The 18,773-nt window shown below is 37.0% G+C and overlaps 1 protein-coding gene across 1 annotated transcript in view; it reads left to right on the plus strand.

Moving 5' to 3' along the window:
• The window catches only part of THSD7B (thrombospondin type 1 domain containing 7B), a 1,279,053-nt gene that overhangs the window by 1,164,563 nt on the left and 95,717 nt on the right, over positions 1 to 18,773 (plus strand). The window contains exon 23 of the mRNA XM_063631314.1: positions 3,402 to 3,552. Coding sequence (XP_063487384.1) covers positions 3,402 to 3,552 — 151 coding nt within the window. The remainder of the gene's footprint in view (positions 1 to 3,401; positions 3,553 to 18,773) is intronic.

The following is an 18,773-nucleotide window of genomic DNA, read 5'->3' on the forward strand; positions in this document are numbered from 1 at the left end:
CAAGGAAAGAGATTCTCCTCTAGGAGTGCAGCTCTGCTGATGCCTGACTCTCTGATGTTAGCCCATGAGGCCCAAGTTGTATTTCCATCCTACAGAACTATAAGATAATACAGTTCCATGGTTTAAGCCACTAACTTTGTGGTAATTTTTGCAGTATGTAAACTTTTACTTAAGACTCTGTTTACAGGATGGTGTCTCCATTAAGTGCACTAGGTGTTCTCTAGTCCAAAGACCCTTTTGTGACCCTCTGCAAATAGTAAACCAGCAATCACCAGCAGGGGGAGGGGATGGGCAATCACTTACCTGTCTGGACCAGGGGAGAGGATCTAAAGGTTTGGGTACTTCTTAAACATACTTTCAATAAATCCTTCAGTTTTTTTTAAACCTCGTTTTCATCCTCATTTCCAGAGGTGCTTGGTGCCATGAATTCCAGAATTTTTTCTTTGTTCTGTGTTGTAAATGGAGTTATTTTTGGTGTTTCCCTTTGAAGGTTTAGTATCAGCTTTTTCAGATGCGCTAAGGAGTTACCAGGAGCCCATCTATTTTCCATTGCTTGTACTTGTCCTCTCACATATTCTCTGTCCTTGTGGAGTAATGCCTTTCCCTCCTCATTATTATTATTATTAATTATTATTATTATTGTTTTGGTAACAAATTCCTTTACTGTTGCTTTTGTGGCATATTGGGAGTGAATGGAGACTAATATGTACATTCACTGGATTTCATTAACCAGAAGTCTTCCCTCTTCTTTCTCAGTGAAATAAGAAATGAACATCAGCAGATAGTGTGCAGGCAGGAAGGGAAGCAATTTCCAGTTTTTTTTTTTTTTTTTGAGTTTATCCAGGAAAGGACATTTAAGCTATCCCATGGATTTTCCTTCTACTATTGACTTTTGCCACAGAATAAATTAAAGTCCATAGTTATTAAAGTCCATAGAATTAAAGTCCCTATATTAGAAGGCATTATTACAACTTTTTTTATACCATTCTCTGCTAACCTCTTTTATACCGTCTAACTTTTCATGAGTTAGCAGCTCATAAATCTTGTTTTATTTTTCAGTATGTGATTGGCTACTTTGAAATGTTCCTGGAGTTTTCTTTTATCATTATTATTATTATTATTATTATTATTATTATTATTATTATTATTTTGAGATGGAGTCTCGCCCTGTCGCCCAGGCTGGAGTGCAGTGGCGCGATCTCGGCTCACTGCAAGCTCCGCCTCCTGGGTTCACGCCATTCTCCTGCCTCAGCCTATCCGAGCAGCTGGGACTACAGGCGCCCGCCACCACGCCCGGCTAATGTTTTGTATTTTTAGTAGAGATGGGGTTTCACCATGTTAGCTAGGATAGTCTCGATCTCTTTTTCTATTTTTAATGTGTGTATAAAAGAAACTCTTAAAGTGCAGGATAATTCATTAGCATAGCATGACCTAGGGAGCACCAAAAGCTCTTTAGCATATTGTTATTAAAGTGCTTACTTCTTAACCTTGACATTGTATCTGAATTGCTAGATCAGCAAATGGCATGATTTATTTCATCATCATTGCCATTTTCATCTTTATCTTTATCATTATCACTAGAACAAAATACTTATAGCACTAGGGATCATATCTGTCTCTATTTCAGTTCTGTACCCCAACACCCAGGCGAAGATTTAGTATGTAGCAAGCTATCAAAAATATTGACTAAATGAATCACTAACAAATAGCAACTTTGTATCCCAACAGCTAGCAAAAGATATGTGCACATAGAAAGTCTTTATTGAATCATTTTGAAAAATAATTATAAAATTAATTTCTATTTGGGATGTGATATAAATAGAGAGAATTGCCCCCATCATAGAGGTACAGCCGGATGAATTTTAACAATGTGAACACAACTGTGTAACCAGCCCAGAGATCAAGAAACAAAATGTTATCAAGACTACCTAAGTCCCTATCAGTCACTAACCATTTCCTCAAAGGTAGCCACTATTCTGACTTCTGACACCCTAGATTAGTATTACCTATTCATTAACTTCATTGGAACGGGATCATATGTACTCTTTTGTGTCTAGCTTCTTTGGTTCAACATTATATTTTTGACTGTCACTCATATTCTTTCATTCATTCTCATCACTTTATGGCATTTACTATAATATATTTATAGGTTATACTCTTGCTGAACATTTGGACTGTTTCTAGTTTGGTTCATTATGAATAGTGCTGCTATGAACATTTTCAGTCAGCTTTGGCTTTTGGTTTGCTACACATTTATATTCATTTCTATGGAAATATAAGTAGATTGTTTGGTTACATAGTATGTATAGGTTTAGCTTTAGTAGACATTGCCAACCAGTTTTCAAAACAGATTATGCTCCCACCAGCAGAATGAGAAGAATTAATTACAATCGCTCTGCATTCTTGCCAGCTTTGATATTTTCCATGTTTTTATAATTTAATCCATTTTGGCAAGCATATAGTGGTATAACACTTTGGTTTTAATTTGATTGAATCTTCATCATCTTTAACAATAGTGTGATTATGTCATTATTGCCAGTACTTATCTCAAAACCTGACACAGAGTAGGCCAAGTACCCATGATGCCTACATCTGTGCTGTGTGATTAATTGCTGCATGAAAATAGTTGCTCATTGCCCTTTGTTTTTTGATTTGAAAAATTCTTTACTGAAATGCAGAAGTTACCTGAAAGAATACCTGTTCAGTTATTTTTCATATTACTTTGCCATGACTTTAAAAATGGGTAGGATAAAGTTTAGGATATTTTACATGGTATCAGATAGAAGTTTGGGAAATGTTTAAGAAAGCCACAGGAAGTAGGAAGGTTCTAGCTATCACAAAGTGATGGATTTATTCAGAGAAGGAGAGCCTTCAAGATTCATTACAATAAAAAGAATATTCACTCAGTGCTGGACCTGAGTAAATGTGTTGTAGGTCTCTTGAAAGACAGCATTAGGAGATATACCTAATGCTAAATGACGAGTTAATGGGTGCAGGAAATCAACATGGCACATGGATACATATGTAACAAACCTGCACATTGTGCACATGTACCCTAAAACCTAAAGTATAATTAAAAAAAAAGAAAAAAAGAGAGAAAAAAAATAAAATAAAATAAAAATAAAGTTCTTCAAGGTCAACCATTGCCTTTAGTCCAAGGTCAACCATTGCCTCTAGTCTTTCCATTGTTCTCCCTTGCCCTGATGAATAAAGGGTTCTGTACTGAGTTAATGCTCACAAAGCCTGACTGACTAAAGTAGGAAAGTTTTGTTCCCCTTGGTTTCTGTGCTGGTCTTATGTTATATTTAACTATCATCAGTTACTATGATACATCGTAACTATTTTAAATATACTCTCCACTGTTTTAAATAATCAAGCTATCTTGTGACCTTGCTTTACAGGTGTGTGAATACTGTGGATGGTGAAGGTGGAGCAGTGGATAGCAACCTGTGCAACCAGGATGAAATTCCCCCGGAAACCCAGTCCTGTTCTCTTATGTGTCCCAATGAGTGTGTCATGTCTGAGTGGGGACTTTGGAGCCAATGTCCACAGGTAATTTCTCTTTCTTTGTCAATGCTCTGATAATCTGTTGTTGCCTTCACTGTTGTTCTCTGTGCATTCACAGTGCTGGTCTCCAAAGCATTCTTCTAGTAACATGGGAAAATAATTTTTTTCTTTTTGAGAAATCCAAAGAAAGAAAAAAAGAAAAAAAAGTCTGCAAGCAAGACTGAGCAATTTAAAATGCCAGTGCTTCTTCCAGGGCCTTTATCACAGGAACATGAACAAGGAAAATGAGCCTATAATGATCACACTAGGATTCAACTGTGCACCCATTGTGAAAGGAGTCTTCTTTAGTAACAAAATGATTCTCATTATAATATCTTGGTCCTGTTCCATCTTTATCCTGGCAGAATCAATTATATCTTAGGAGCTCAACTCCACTGTGCAATTTAGCTTCTGTTAGTGAGATCTGTTTTTGCCTTTTGCTGTTTTCCTAAAGATGAGGCATTCTTTTGCCATGTTTCTACTTCTTCCAAAGCTAACAAAAATACCTTTAAAAAAAAAAAAAAAACTAAAGCATTACCTTTTTTTTTTCTTTTAAAGTTTTAAAAAATTGGAAGCACAACAGGAGTATGGCAAAATAAATATTATTCAAGGAGCATATTTCAACTTACTATTCCCAGAAGATAAATTCTTATATTTTATACTCATATTTCAAAGTAAACACTGAAAAAAATGAAAGTGGGGATTAGGAACAAATTATATGAGTTCAAACATTAGAAAGGAAAATTAGGATACTTTGAACTCAATTGTCATATTGACAATTTGTGGAAAGACTGTGGAAATCTCTGTATGGAAATGGAAAATATCTTTAAAATCAGTTAATATCATATGCTTAGAGCTTCAAATTATTGATTCCTTGTTAAATATTGAGTCCTTGTCTTTGATATTTGTATAATTCTGTTCCTGAAAGAGATTTAGCTCTGTTGTTATTTTTATTTGTTGAGTTGTTTTTAGGGCAATATAGTATTGACATGAAGAGAAACTAATAACTTGTAGAAGTGGGATATTTGTACTACTAAGTCATTTATTTTGTGTGTAACCTGAATATAATGAAAGTTAAAATTTATTGACCATTTATTTTGTGCAAGGCACATGTAGGAACTATTCCCTTTAGTACTTGTACTAATCCTATTAGGTTGGTAGTATTACTAGTTCATTGTTCAGCTTAGAAACTGATGTGTAGAAAGGTTAAGTGGTTTGCACAAAGTTTTGTACTTAATAAGTGATGAGCTCAGAATGAACATTATTCTGTTGATGAAGCCAGAGATTTTGCTCTTATATTCTTGGCCCAGTTATCTTGGAAAAATTGAGGTAGATTTAGACTCAATACTTTTCTTTGTTTAAAATGCAATATTTATTTTAAGAAGAAGGGAAGCTGTTTTATCTATCCTGTATGATTAGTCCATGATGAGTACTATGTTTATATTTTAGAAAGGGTGCTAGTACCACTCTTTATTAATCAACCTACAGAAGAATTAGCAGCCTGAAGAAGTTTAATTAAATGTAAGGTCATGATCTTCTTCACTTTTGTTTTTCTAATTTACTCACAGAAGACTCCATTAAGCTCTAATCACTTTACAATGAAAACATTGCCCTCTTAAGGTATCTGGCCACTGGGCTAAAATTTTTATTGTAAGAACGTTTTACACAAAGTTGTAAAGGTTTAGCATTCTGTGTTTGCTTCTTTTGGGCTCTTGTTTTTTCAAGGCTTCTTTTTCAAAACATAATTATTTAATTTTTGGAGTGTTTAGAAATTGGAGGTAGAGAAAATATTTTAACGTCCTTTCATGTGTCAAAAAGTCAACATAGTTACTCACTTGTCAGCATGAAATGAGAAGGTTGTTCCTTTACCTGCTTATGTACCTTTTAAGTTACATAATGATAGAAGCTATGACAATGACAATACAGAATTTTATTGAGTATATCTTATATAACCAACATCATACTGAAAGCTACATGTAACTCTAAGTTTTATAACAATATTGCGCTATGATGATATAACACTTGTCCATGGCCACTCAGGTCTGTCTGACCACAATGGCCTTTTTCTTTCTCAGATGCTATGCTGTACTGTCACATGTAAATGTAAACTTCAAAGCGAAGAAATGGTAATTAGGGCTCATACCTGATTATTTTCCCTAAATCTAGATATATTGCATAACTGTAGTTAAGTTGCAAGATCTTAGCATAATGTCCCAACATCATAGGACAATCCCAATCAGTATTGGACCAATGATAATGAGAATGATTATAGCAAAGGCAGCAAACTAAATCACTGTGCCTATTATTTAATTAGCACTTCAATGTGCATTTTATCAGAAAAAGGAAACAATTATTTTATAAGTGTTCTGTAGACCATGAGCTGATTTAAGGATCTTTAATATTTGCCATTATTTTACCAAATTCTCCTTTGAAACTCTGCAGTGTTACATATGACATTGGGACAAATTCACTATTTGTTGGGTATTTTCTCCTCCAAAGGTACTTCTTTAGAGACAAACACATAAATAAGCGGGACATGTGTTTAAGTATGGTTGCAGCAAGTTATTTAAACATCTGAGTTACAGGTTTCTTACTGGGAAGTGAGGACAATAATAGCTATTTTTTTCAGATTGTTTAAAAAATTAGATATAATATGTATAAAATAAATTTCATAAGGTATTACCTAACACAGAAGTGTGATGAAGAAGAACCATCACAAAGCCCCCTCCCAATTACCGTGTTTGCCACGTGGTTGGGAAATCCCAGACAGGGGGCAGTACATTTTTTAAGCTATACAGGAAAGATCCCTTCCCCTACACAAAAGAAGTTATTTGCAAGGACAAAAAACCAAACACCACATGTTCTCACTCATAGGTGGGAATTGAACAATGAGAACACATGGACACAGGAAGGGGAACATCACAATCCAGGAACTGTTGTGGGGTGGGGGGAGGGGGGAGGGACAGCGTTAGGAGATATACCTAATGCTAAATGAGGAGTTAATGGGTGCAGCACACCAACATGGCACATGGATACATATGTAACAAACCTGCACGTTGTGCACATGTACCCTAAAACTTAAAGTATAATAATAATAAAAAAAGAAAAATAAATAAATAAAATGTCACCTCCATTACTGAAACATGACTTATATCTAATTTAATAGTAATCCTTAAAAATAACGCATCACAAAGATAACTTTGAATGAATGGGTTACTGACCTGACAATAACTGCCAATTGCAAACCATACAGAAGAACAAATAAGACAAAGCCATTAAAAACTGTATTGGGACCATTTTTTTAAAACTGCATTGGGAAAACCATAAATGGATCAAGCAAAAACAAATACAATTCAAGGAGGAATTTGAAGAAAATGAAAAACTATTTGTTTCCTTTATGTTCATGATTTTTCTTATTCCCATAACATACATATATAATTTTTTTTACTTTAACATGCTTACTTTTCTAGAATTCTTTACTATGAAAGGAAAATTATGTAATTGTGCATACAATAACCTTCTTAATAGTGTTTACTCTTTAAAGGTATGTGTGTGTATACATGTTTATACATGTATATAAGTACATGCATACACATACAAATATATAGACATTTCATAGTTCATTACTTACCACCCAATGTTCTCTTTTACCTAACTAATTTTTTCCAGTTTTTGTCCTGATCCTACATACTTCAGAATTATGCTGAGGATTATTCATAGAATCATGTATTCTTCAAGAGAAGTTCATAAATTTCTGGATGCAAATGTCTTGGAACATTTGAAATTGATTAGCCACTTATGTATCTGAAACAATATTGGGTTGCCTCCATTTATGCTACCAATCCTTACAGAAATTTTCCGTTGAGTAACACAGATTTTCTATTTATATCTCTCCTTGGAGTCTTGGTAAAGGAATTTCCTAAACACTGATATTGATAGGACAAGGGTATTGGAAGTGAATTTCCAAACTGTTGTATATTTTGCAGAAGCAAGACGTTGCAAACCCACTCCAGAAAGATGACTTAGATTTAGCAAACCTGTTTGAACTTTGATTCACCTCTAGCTGAATGTATCAGGGGTTGGCCAGAACTGTAGCCAAGCATCCCTTCAGATAGTGGGAATTAGAGGCTCATTAAACAGTGGTCCCAAGGAAACTCCATGATCAAAAAGTGACCCAAATCTTTGAATTATCACCAGAACAATCTGTGAAAAAGGATCACAAAGGAAGACTTTGCAAAGAAACTACATAGGGCTTAAGTGCAATGGAATCTGGATTCTATCACAGTCTGAATATTGTGTTTTAAAATTCACCTTATTTCTGTGCTTTATTCTTTTCTGTAACTCCTTATGTGTGCAGGAGATACTAGTGAAAGTCAAAGCAGAAACTGCTATTATTTCTTCAGGCAAATGCCCCGCTTTAAAAGAGAAATGCATGCTGGTTTTCTGATAAGTGATCTATAGTTAAGCATTTGAGGTTAAGAAAAACACCTCCCTCCCCCCCCCCGTTTTTTAATGGTGCTCCAGTGTTATTTTGGGGAAAGGCTGTGAGCAATGACATTTTATTCCTGATGACTCAGTATTTTCAGCACCTTAGCATCACCTGTGTAAATTATGTTTTAGGGAAGCAATTTATCCCAATGTTTAGTACTAGAGCTCAGCTCTAAGCACTTCCTCAACCTCACCTAACAGTCTTTATCACGCAGATGGCAACCTGTATTTGTCTCTGGAGGAGGTGCCTAATGATCACGACCCTCATACTACCTAGTTCTTTTCTTTGATTCACAGCTGAAAGCCAGAGGATGAGAATGATGATAATTTTCTATAATCTGGACTGTAAATTCTGGTTGCATGTGCTAAATTGATATTGGCCCTTGTCAGATGACAGTAATTCATTACTCAGGGGCTTGCAGCGTATTTTACCCCTGTGTGCAGTGAGATGTAATATCACTTAGAGACACTTTTATTTCCAGAACCATATGAGGCACTGCAAGAAGGGTGCCTCATTTCATGCATTAGAGCAGTGAATGACAATCTAATAGAAGCAGTCTTTAGGCTTCTCAAGTTTTTGATATGTAATATGCTTGTCATCATTCTTTCTTATACAGTCTGATTTCTTTGATTCTCAATATCATCAATTTGGAGTACAAAATAAGGCTTCCATTGCCCTCAATTTTCCCTGTGTCTCTCCCTTTGCCCCAACACCTTCCATTCTATCTCCATTTCTTTTTTTTTTTTTTTTTCTTGAGACGGAGTCTCGCTCTGTCACCCAGGCTGGAGTGCAGTGGCGCCATCTCGGCTCACTGCAAGCTCCGCCTCCCAGGTTCACGCCATTCTCCTGCCTCAACCTCTCGGAGTAGCTGGGACTACAGGTGCCCGCCACCACGCCCGGCTAATTTTTTGTATTTTTAGTAGAGGTGGGGTTTCACCGTGGTCTCGATCTCCTGACCTCGTGATCCGCCTGCCTCGGCCTCCCAAAGTGCTGGGATTACAAGCGTGAGCCACCGCACCCGGCCTTCTATCTCCATTTCTATCTCTATCTCTAGTTCATGAAATTCTCAGTTATAGAAAACAGTATGATGGGCCCTATACATTGATCATCCTTCTTCAATAGTTATCTATATATGACATACCTTATTTCATTTATCTCTTCTTCCCCCACTTCTCTTTCCCCTTCTTGCTAGCAGACTAAGGCATATCCCACATTTTATATTATTTCACCCATAAATACTTCTATATATATTCCTAAGAGAGAATGATTAATGACAACAACTACGCCTAACAACACTTTTCTATAACTTGTAAAAGTATAATTCTATACCTTGTAAAAGTATAATTTTCAAAATATTACAAACGTGACTCTCATACAAAGTGTCAAAAGTTAATTAACTGATTAGTCATTAAACTAGCATGATTGTAAGGCGATTCAAAGAGAATTGGAGAGAGAAGAGAATTTTCACATCTAACCGTGATGGAATATGATTGGATTTCTTTGGACTGGATTTATGCTCCATAGTAAACAATGTTATAAAGGGCAAAATATGTAAACCAACAGTTTTGATACGTTGGATGAGTAGCATGGGACTATGGTGATTCAGGGAAGAAAATCAAATGAAGTGAGCCTTACAATCACCATGGCTTTCTGGCTAGAGGCACTTTCTGAATGGAGATGAAAGGAATGAGATTCCAAGGAGACCATGGTGAGGATCCAGCAACCAGAGTCGGAGAGGTACAGGAAGTTGAAATTTGAGACACAAAATACTGAAAAGAAAAGAGCTAGGCAAATAAAATAATCTAGATATCTATATGGGGCCTCCTGGAGTTCTTAGCTAACTACTAATTTGGACATTCATGGAGTGAAACTCCCCAAGTTCAGACAAAGAATGACTTCTGAGAATCTACAAGATGTACATATTCTAAAGCTCACACAGGTCTAGGAGACATTTCAGTTTCATGTAGTATGAACAGAGATACCTCTTTAAGCTCTGAGACCATTTATTAATGACCTAACAAGGGTTTTGCCTTAGCAGGAAGGCTAAATTAACCTTAAAGTCTACTCCGAAATTTCCCTAATGAAATTTAAAGGCAAACCACAGAAAGACCAAGCTGATCCACAGGTAACATTACTGCCTGATAAAACATACTTCAACACATTCGAATGGAAGACACCCCCCGCCAAGCATTCAGCAGTGTTACAATCACGATGTCTAGGAGTGGTTATTGGCTCGAGGGGGGACATGATAGGGACCTAGGTGGTTTTGGTAACATTTTGTTTGTTTGTTTCTTTTTTACAAGGTAACATTTTATTTCATGAGCTCTGTTCTGGCTATACAGGTGTTTTCACTTGAAGACATAGCTACTAAGCACAGAAAGAAAAAAAGAGTGGAAAAGAAATGAATAGAGGCTAAGTGATCTGTAGAACAATGGCAAGTGATTTAACATTTGCATAATTAGAGCCCTGGAAGAAAAGTAGGGAGTGGACAGAAAAATATTTGAAGAAGTAATAGGTCAAATTATTTCAAATCTTGGAATGGTTGCAGTTTTCAGAGAATATTATCTGGATCATATGATCCTGGTTGACAGTATTCTGAGGACAAAATAGAAAACATATCCTAGAGGGTCTCAGTACCAGTACATGAGCAGTGTTTCCCTTAATCACTTTATTTTCAAAATGGTAGCACCATGCTTAATTGTGCCCAGTGTAGAGATTTTCTGCTTTACTTTTCCCAAATAATGAAGTTCCATCCAAACAGTTAAAGGCCCAAGTAGAACGAAAAGGCTGACATTCCCATGAGTAAGAGGAAACTCCTTTTGCCTGATTGCCTTGCACTGAGACATTATTTTTTTTCCTGCTATTGTACTCAAACCAAAACATTGGCCCTTCTTGGGTATAAAACCAGCAGGCCCTTTGGACTGGAACCACACCATTGACTCTCTTGGGTCTCCAGCTTGCAGACTGCAGATCTTGGGACTTGTCAAGCTCCATAATCATGTGAGCCAATTCCTAAATTAGTATGCAGGTGAATACACACACACACACACACATGCGTGCGTGCGCACGCGCACACACACACACTATTGATTCTGTATCTCTGGAGAACCCTAATATAGACGGGTTAATTATTGATATACTCACTTTCGATTAGTTCTCTAGTTTTGAACACTACTTTTAATTCCTTTTTCAGATTTACTTGATGCTCAAATTCCTAGTCTTTTGAGGCTATAGAGTCCAAATCAAGTTCCAATTTATCCATTGCTAATTTGGAATTCAGTACTTTCAAGTCGGCTGTCAGTTATAAGATAAGTTTTCTAGCTTCTTAAATTTTATTACTATTAGGTCCTTATATTGTTGTTTGTACACCTTTGTAAACAAATGTCTTCACTCTCATTTTAATCATTTTAATATCATTTTAGTGGTATTCCTGGAAAGAGTTTTGTGTAGTCTTCCATATTTAACCAAAATTTCCTATCAATTAAATTTTAACACAATTTGTGGTATCTTGTCATACAAAAGTGTTTAGTTTTTATGATACCAAGTTTCTTTCTTGCTTAAAAAAATCCCAGGTTTACTGTATAAAGATATCTTTCTAATATTTTAATTGTTTAAAAACACATAAACATATTTATTTTTGTATATGTTGACACAAGTTCTATTGAATTTCAAATGAATATTCCTATACCACCTAGTTTCTGGATTCCATTTTCTAGGTATTTTTTAAAAATGTTCACAAGAGTTTTATTTATATTTTTGCTGTACCCAGTTACATATACTATCATGTGAATTGAGATTTTTTTCATCATTATTATTAATGGGGTGTTTTCTTCCATCTGTGTATCTAATTGGTTAGTGCTAATGTCTAAAGAAACAAATGGGTGTTATATTGGTATTACAGGAATAGCTTGCATTCAACTGTGTTTTCTTAATTTTATTATTAATTCTACTAGTAGTTTTTAAAAAATTAGTTCATAGTCTTAGGTTTTCCTGACGTACACCGTATAATATACAATAATGACTTTTACCTATCCTTTCTTGATATTCACATCATCTTTCCTAGACATACATACTTTATTAGGAACAACTTTCTATATAGTGCTAAAAATCAAAAATCATTTTTATCTTTTCCTGGTATATTAGACTGTTCTCATGTTGCTGTAAAGAAATACCTGAGTTTGGGTAATTTATAAGAAAGAGGTTTAATTGGCTTACAGTCCTGCAAGCTGTACAGGAAGCATGGTTTCTGAGAAGGCCTCAGGAAGCTTTTACTTTAGGGAAATGAGAGCAGGCACGTCACATAGCTAGAGCAGGAGCAAGACAGTAGGGGAATATTGGGGGAGGTGCCACACACTTTTAAATGTCCAGATCTTGTGTGAACTCAGAGCAAGAGGTCCCTTACCACCAAGGGGATGGCCCAAGTCATTCATAAGGAATCCACCCTCATGATCCAAATATCTCCCACTAGGTGCCACTTTCAACATTGGGGATTACAATTCAACGTGAGATTTGGGTGGGGATAAATATCCAAATTATATCACCTGGCTTTAATCAGGTGATATAATATGTTTGAGCTGTTATTAAGCAAATACTCATTGTGTATTATATTTAATTTTTTTCTGTGAATTTCTTTTTAAATATATATATATACAACATATCGATGTATGTATGTGTTCAAAAATGATTACTCAGTTCTATTAAATGCTTTTTATTATTGCTGATATTATTTTTAGAATTTGTCTTTTATAAATATGACAAAGCAGAGCTTCTAGTTTTGAAAGATACGTTAATTCTTAAACTTTAATTTAAATTATAGGCCAGGTGCAGTGGCTCATGCTTATAATCCCAGCACTTTGGGAGGCCAAGGCGGGCAGATCACCTGATGTCCGGAGCTTGAGACCAGCCTTCCCAACATGGCAAAACCCCATCTCTATTAAAAATACAAAAATTAGCCCGGTGTGGTGGTGCATGCCTGTAATCCCAGGTTCTCCCGAGGCTGAGGCAGGAGACACAGGAGGCTGAGGCAGGAGAAATCACTTGAATGCAGGACGCGGAGGCTGCAGTGAGCCAGGATCACATCATTGTGCTCCACACTCCAGCCTGGGCAACAGAGACTCTGTTTCAAAAAATAATCTAAAAATAAAAACTAATATTAATAAAAACTGCTGGGCATGGTGGTTCATACCTGTAATCCCAGCATTTTGGGAGGCCGAGGCGGGTGGATCACTTGAGGTCAGGAGTTGAGATAAGCCTGGCCAAGATAGTAAAAACAATACAAAAATTAGCCAGATGTGTTGGTGGGCACCTGTAATCCCAGCTACTCGGGAGGCTGAGGCATGAGGATTTTTGCTTGAGCCTGGGAGGAGGCAGAGATTGCAGGAGGTTGCAGTGAGCCAAGATGGCGCCACTGCACTGCAGCCTGGATGACAGAGGAATACTCCTTCTCAAAAAATAAAAATAAATTAATTAATTAACTTCTATTTAGTTTATCATTTTCTTACTTGGTTCAGGATGTTCTCTCTGTCATCTCTGTCTCTCTTATTCTTCCCATCAGCATATTTGGCATTACTAGTATGCTAATTTTAAAATAATTTGTTCAGTTTCAACATTCTATATCCTTTAAACTAGTTTTGTTAAATGTTGGAAATAGTTATTTGACTTTTATTATTATACTTTAAGTTCTAGGGTACACGTGCACAATGTGCAAGTTTGTTACATATGTATACATGTGCCATGTTGGTGTGCTGCACCCATTAACTCGTCATTTATATTAGGTATATCTCCTGGGTATATACCCAGTAATGGGATGGCTGGGTCAAATGGTATTTCTAGTTCTAGATCCTTGAGGAATTGCTACACTGTCTTCCACAATGGTTGAACTAGTTTACAGTCCCACCAACAGTGTAAAATTGTTCCTATTTCTCCACATCCTCTCCAGCACCTGTTGTTTCCTGACTTTTTAATGATTGCCATTCTAACTGGTGTGAGATGGTATCTCATTGTGGTTTTGATTTGCATTTCCCTGATGGCTAGTGATGATGAGCATTTTTTCACGTGTCTGTTGGCTGGATAAATGTCTTCTGTTGAGAAGTGTCTGTTCATATCCTTCATCCACTTTTTGATGGAGTTGTTTTTTCTCTTGTAAATTTGTTTAAGCTTTTTGTAGATTCTGGATATTAGCCCTTTGTCAGATAAGTAGATTGCAAAAATTTTCTCCCATTCTGTAGGTTACCTGTTCACTCTGATGGTAGTTTCTTTTACTGTGCAGAAGCTCCTTAGTGTAATTAGATCCCATTTGTCAGTTTTGGCTTTTGTTGCCATTCCTTTTGGTGTTTTAGACATGAAGTCTTTGCCCATGCCTATGTCCTGAATGGTATTGCCTAGGTTTTCCTCTAGGGTTTTTATGGTTTTAGGCATAAAATTTAAGTCTTTAATCCATCTCGAATTAATTTTTGTATAAGGTATAAAGAAGGGATCCAGTTTCAGCTTTCTACATATGGCTAGACATTTTTCCCAGCACCATTTATTAAATAGGGAATCCTTTCCCCATTTCTTGTTTTTGTCAGGTTTGTCAAAATCAGATGATTGTAGATGTGTGGTATTACTTCTGAGGGCTCTGTTCTGTTGCATTGGTCTATATCTCTGTTTTGGTACCAGTACCATGCTGTTTTGGTTACTGTAGCCTTGTAGTATAGTTTGAAGTCAGGTAGCATGATGCCTCCAGCTTTGTTCTTTTGGCTTCGGATTGTCTTGGCAATGCAGGCCCTTTTTTGGTTCCATATGAACTTTAAAGTAGTTTTTTCCAATTCTGTGAAGAAAGTCATTGGTAGCTTGATGGGGATGGCATTGAATCTATAAATTACCTTGGGCAGTATGGCCATTTTCAAGATATTTATTCTTCCTATCCATGAGCATGGAATGTTCTTCCATTTGTTTGTGTCCTCTTTCATTTCATTGAGCAGTGGTTTGTAGTTCTCCTTGAAGAGGTCCTTCACATCCCTTGTAAGTTGGACTCCTAGGTATTTTATTCTCTTTGAAGCAATTGTGAATGGGAGTTCACTCATGATTTGGCTCTCTGTTTGTCTGTTATTGGTGTATAAGAATGCTTGTGATTTTTGCACATTGATTTCGTATCCTGAGACTTTGCTGAAGTTGCTAATCAGCTTAAGGAGATTTTGGGCTGAGATGATGGGCTTTTGTAGATATATAATCATGTCATCTGCAAACAGGGACAATTTGACTTCCTCTTTTCCTAATTGAATACCCTTTATTTCTTTCTCCTGCCTGATTGCCCTGGCCAAAACTTCCAACACTATGTTGAATAGGAGTGGTGAGAGAGGACATCCCTGTCTTGTGCTAGTTTTCAAAGGGAATGCTTCCAATTTTTACCCATTCATTATGATATTGGCTGTGGGTTTGTCATAGATAGGTCTTATTATTTTGAGATATGTCCCATCAATACCTAATTTATTGAGAGTTTTTAGTATGAAGGGCTGTTGAATTTTGTTGAAGGCCTTTTCTGCATCTATTGAGATAATCATGTGGTTTTTGTTTTTGGTTCCGTTTATATGGTGGATTAGGTTTATTGATTTGCATATGTTGAACCAGCCTTGCATCTCAGGGATGAAGCCCACTTGATCATGGTGGATAAGCTCTTTGATGTGCTGCTGGATTTGGTTTGCCAGTATTTTATTGAGGACTTTTGCATCGATGTGCATCAGGGATATTGGTCTAAAATTCTCTTTTTTGTTGTTGTGTCTCTGCTAGGCTTTGGTATCAGGATGATGCTGGCCTCATAAAATGAGTTAGGGAGGATTCCCTCTTTTTCTATTGGTTGGAATAGTTTCAGAGAATGGTACCAGCTCCTCCTTGTACCTCTGGTAGAATTCGGCTGTGAATCCGTCTGGTCTTGGACTTTTTTTGGTTGGTAGGCTATTAATTATTGCCTCAATTTCAGAGCCTGTTATTGGTCTATTCAGAGATCAACTTCTTCCTGGTTTAGTCTTGGCAGGGTGTATGTGTCCAGAAATTTATCCATTTCTTCTAGATTTTCTAGTTTATTTGCAAAGAGGTATTTATAGTATTCTCTGATAGTAGTTTGTATTTCTGTGGGATCTGTGGTGATATCCCTTTTATCATTTCTTATTGCATCTATTTGATTCTTCTCTCTTTTCTTCTTTAATAGTCTTGTTAGCAGTCTATCAATTTTGTTGATCTTTTCAAAAAACCAGCTCCTGGATTCATTGATTTTTTGAAGGGTTTTCTGTGCCTCTATGTTCTTCAGTTCTGCTCTGATCTTAGTTATTTCTTGCCTTCTGCTAGCTTTTGAATGTGTTTGCTCTTGCTTCTCTAGTTCTTTTAATCGTGATGTTAGGGTGTCAATTTTAGATCTTTCCTGCTTTCTCTTGTGGGCATTTAGTGCTATAAATTTCCCTCTACACACTGCTTTGAATGTGTCCCAGAGATTCTGGTATGTTGTATCTTTGTTCTTGTTGCTTTCAAAAACATCTTTATTTCTGCCTTCATTTTGTTATGTACCCAGTAGTCATTCAGGAACAGATTGTTCAGTTTCCATGTAGTTGAGTGGTTTTGAGTGAGTTTCTTAATCCTTAGTTCTAGTTTGATTGCACTGTTGTCTGAGAGACAGTTTGTTATAATTTCTGTTCTTTTGCATTTGCTGAGGAGTGCTTTACTTCCAACTATGTGGTCAGTTTTGGAATAAGTGGGATGTGGTGCTGAGAAGAATGCATATTCTGTTGATTTGGGGTGGAGAGTTCTGTAGATGTCTATTAGGTCTGCTTGGTGCAGAGCTGAGTTCAAGTCCTGGATATCCTATTTAAATTTCTGTCTCGTTGATCTGTCTAATGTTGACAGTGGGGTGTTAAAGTCTCCCATTATTATTGGTAAGGAGTCTAAGACTCTTTGTAGGTCTCTAAGGACTTGCTTTATGAATGTGGGTGCTCCCGTATTGGGTACATATATATTTAGGATAGTTAGCTCTTCTTGTTGAATTGATCCCTTTACCATTATGTAGTGGCCTTCTTTGACTCTACTGATCTTTGTTGGTTTAAAGTCTGTTTATTAAAGACTAGGATTACAACCCCTGCCTTTTTTTGTTTTCCATTTGCTTGGTAGATCTTCCTCCATCCGTTTATCTTGAGCGTATGTGTGTCTCTGCATGTGAGATGGGTCTCCTGAATACAGCACACTGATGGGTCTTGACTCTTTATCCAATTTGCCAGTCTGTGTCTTTTTTTTTTTTTTTTTTTTTGAGACGGAGTCTCGCTCTGTCGCCCAGGCTAGAGTGCAGTGGCGCGATCTCGGCTCACTGCAAGCTCCGCCTCCCGGGTTCACGCCATTCTCCTGCCTCAGCCTCTCCGAGTAGCTGGGACTACAGGCGCCCGCCACCGCGCCCGGCTAATTTTTTGTATTTTTAGTAGAGACGGGGTTTCACCGTGGTCTTGATCTCCTGACCTCGTGATCCGCCCGCCTCGGCCTCCCAAAGTGCTGGGATTACAAGCGTGAGCCACCGCGCCCGGCCCAGTCTGTGTCTTTTAATTGGAGCATTTAGCCCATTTACACTTAAGGTTAATATTGTTATGTGTGAATTTGATCCTGTCACTATGATGTTAGCTGGTTATTTTGCTCATTAGTTGATGCAGTTTCTTCCTAGCCTCGATGGTCTTTACAATTTGGCATGTTTTTGCAGTGGCTGGTACTGGTGGTTCCTTTCCATGTTTAGTGCTTCCTTCAGGAGCTCTTGTAGGGCAGGCCTGGTGGTGACAAAATCTCTCAGCATTTGCTTGTCTGTAAAGTATTTTATTTCTCCTTCACTTAGGAAGCTTAGTTTGGCTGGATATGAAATTCTGGGTTGAAAATTCTTTTATTTAAGAATGTTGAATATCGGCCCCCACTCTCTTCTGGCTTGTAGAGTTTCTGCCGAGAGATCTGCTGTTAGTCTGATGGGCTTACCTTTGTGTGTAACACGACCTTTATCTATGGCTGCCTTTAGCATTTTTTGCTTCATTTCAGCTTTGGTGAATCTGACAGTTATGTGGCTTGGAGCTGCTCTCCTCAAGGAGTATCTTCGTGGTGTTCTCTGTATTTCCTGAATTTGAATGTTGGCCTGCCTTGCTAGGTTGGGGAAGTTCTCCTGGATAATATCCTGAAGAGTGTTTTCCAACTTGGTTCCATTCTCCGTGTCACTTTCAGGTACTCCAATCAGTTGTAGATTTGGTCTTTTCACATAGTCCCATATTTCTTGGAGGCTTTGTTCATTTCTTTTTACTCTTTTTTCTCTAAACTTCTCTTCTTGCTTCATTTCATTCATTTGATCTTCAATCACTGATACCCTTTCTTCCAGTTGATCGAATCAGCTACTGAAGTTTGTGCATTCATCACGTAGTTCTTGTGCCATGGTTTTCAGCTCCATGAGGTCCTTTGAGGACTTCTCTACACTGGCTATTCTAGTTAGCCATTCGTCTAATCTTTTTTCAAGGTTTTTAGCTCCTTTGTGTTGGGTTTGAACTTCCTCCTTTGGCTCTGAGAAGTTTTATCGTCTGAAGCCTTCTTCTCTCAACTCGTCAACGTTATTCTCCATCCAGCTTTGTTTCATTGCTGGCAAGGATCTGCGTTCCTTTGGATGGGGAGAGGCACTCTGAATTTTAGAATTTTCTGCTTTTCTGCTCTGTTTTTTTCCCCATCTTTGTGGTTTTATCTACCTTTGGTCTTTGATGAT

Source organism: Symphalangus syndactylus, chromosome 22 (assembly GCF_028878055.3).
Source record: "Symphalangus syndactylus isolate Jambi chromosome 22, NHGRI_mSymSyn1-v2.1_pri, whole genome shotgun sequence".
NCBI lineage: Eukaryota > Metazoa > Chordata > Mammalia > Primates > Hylobatidae > Symphalangus > Symphalangus syndactylus.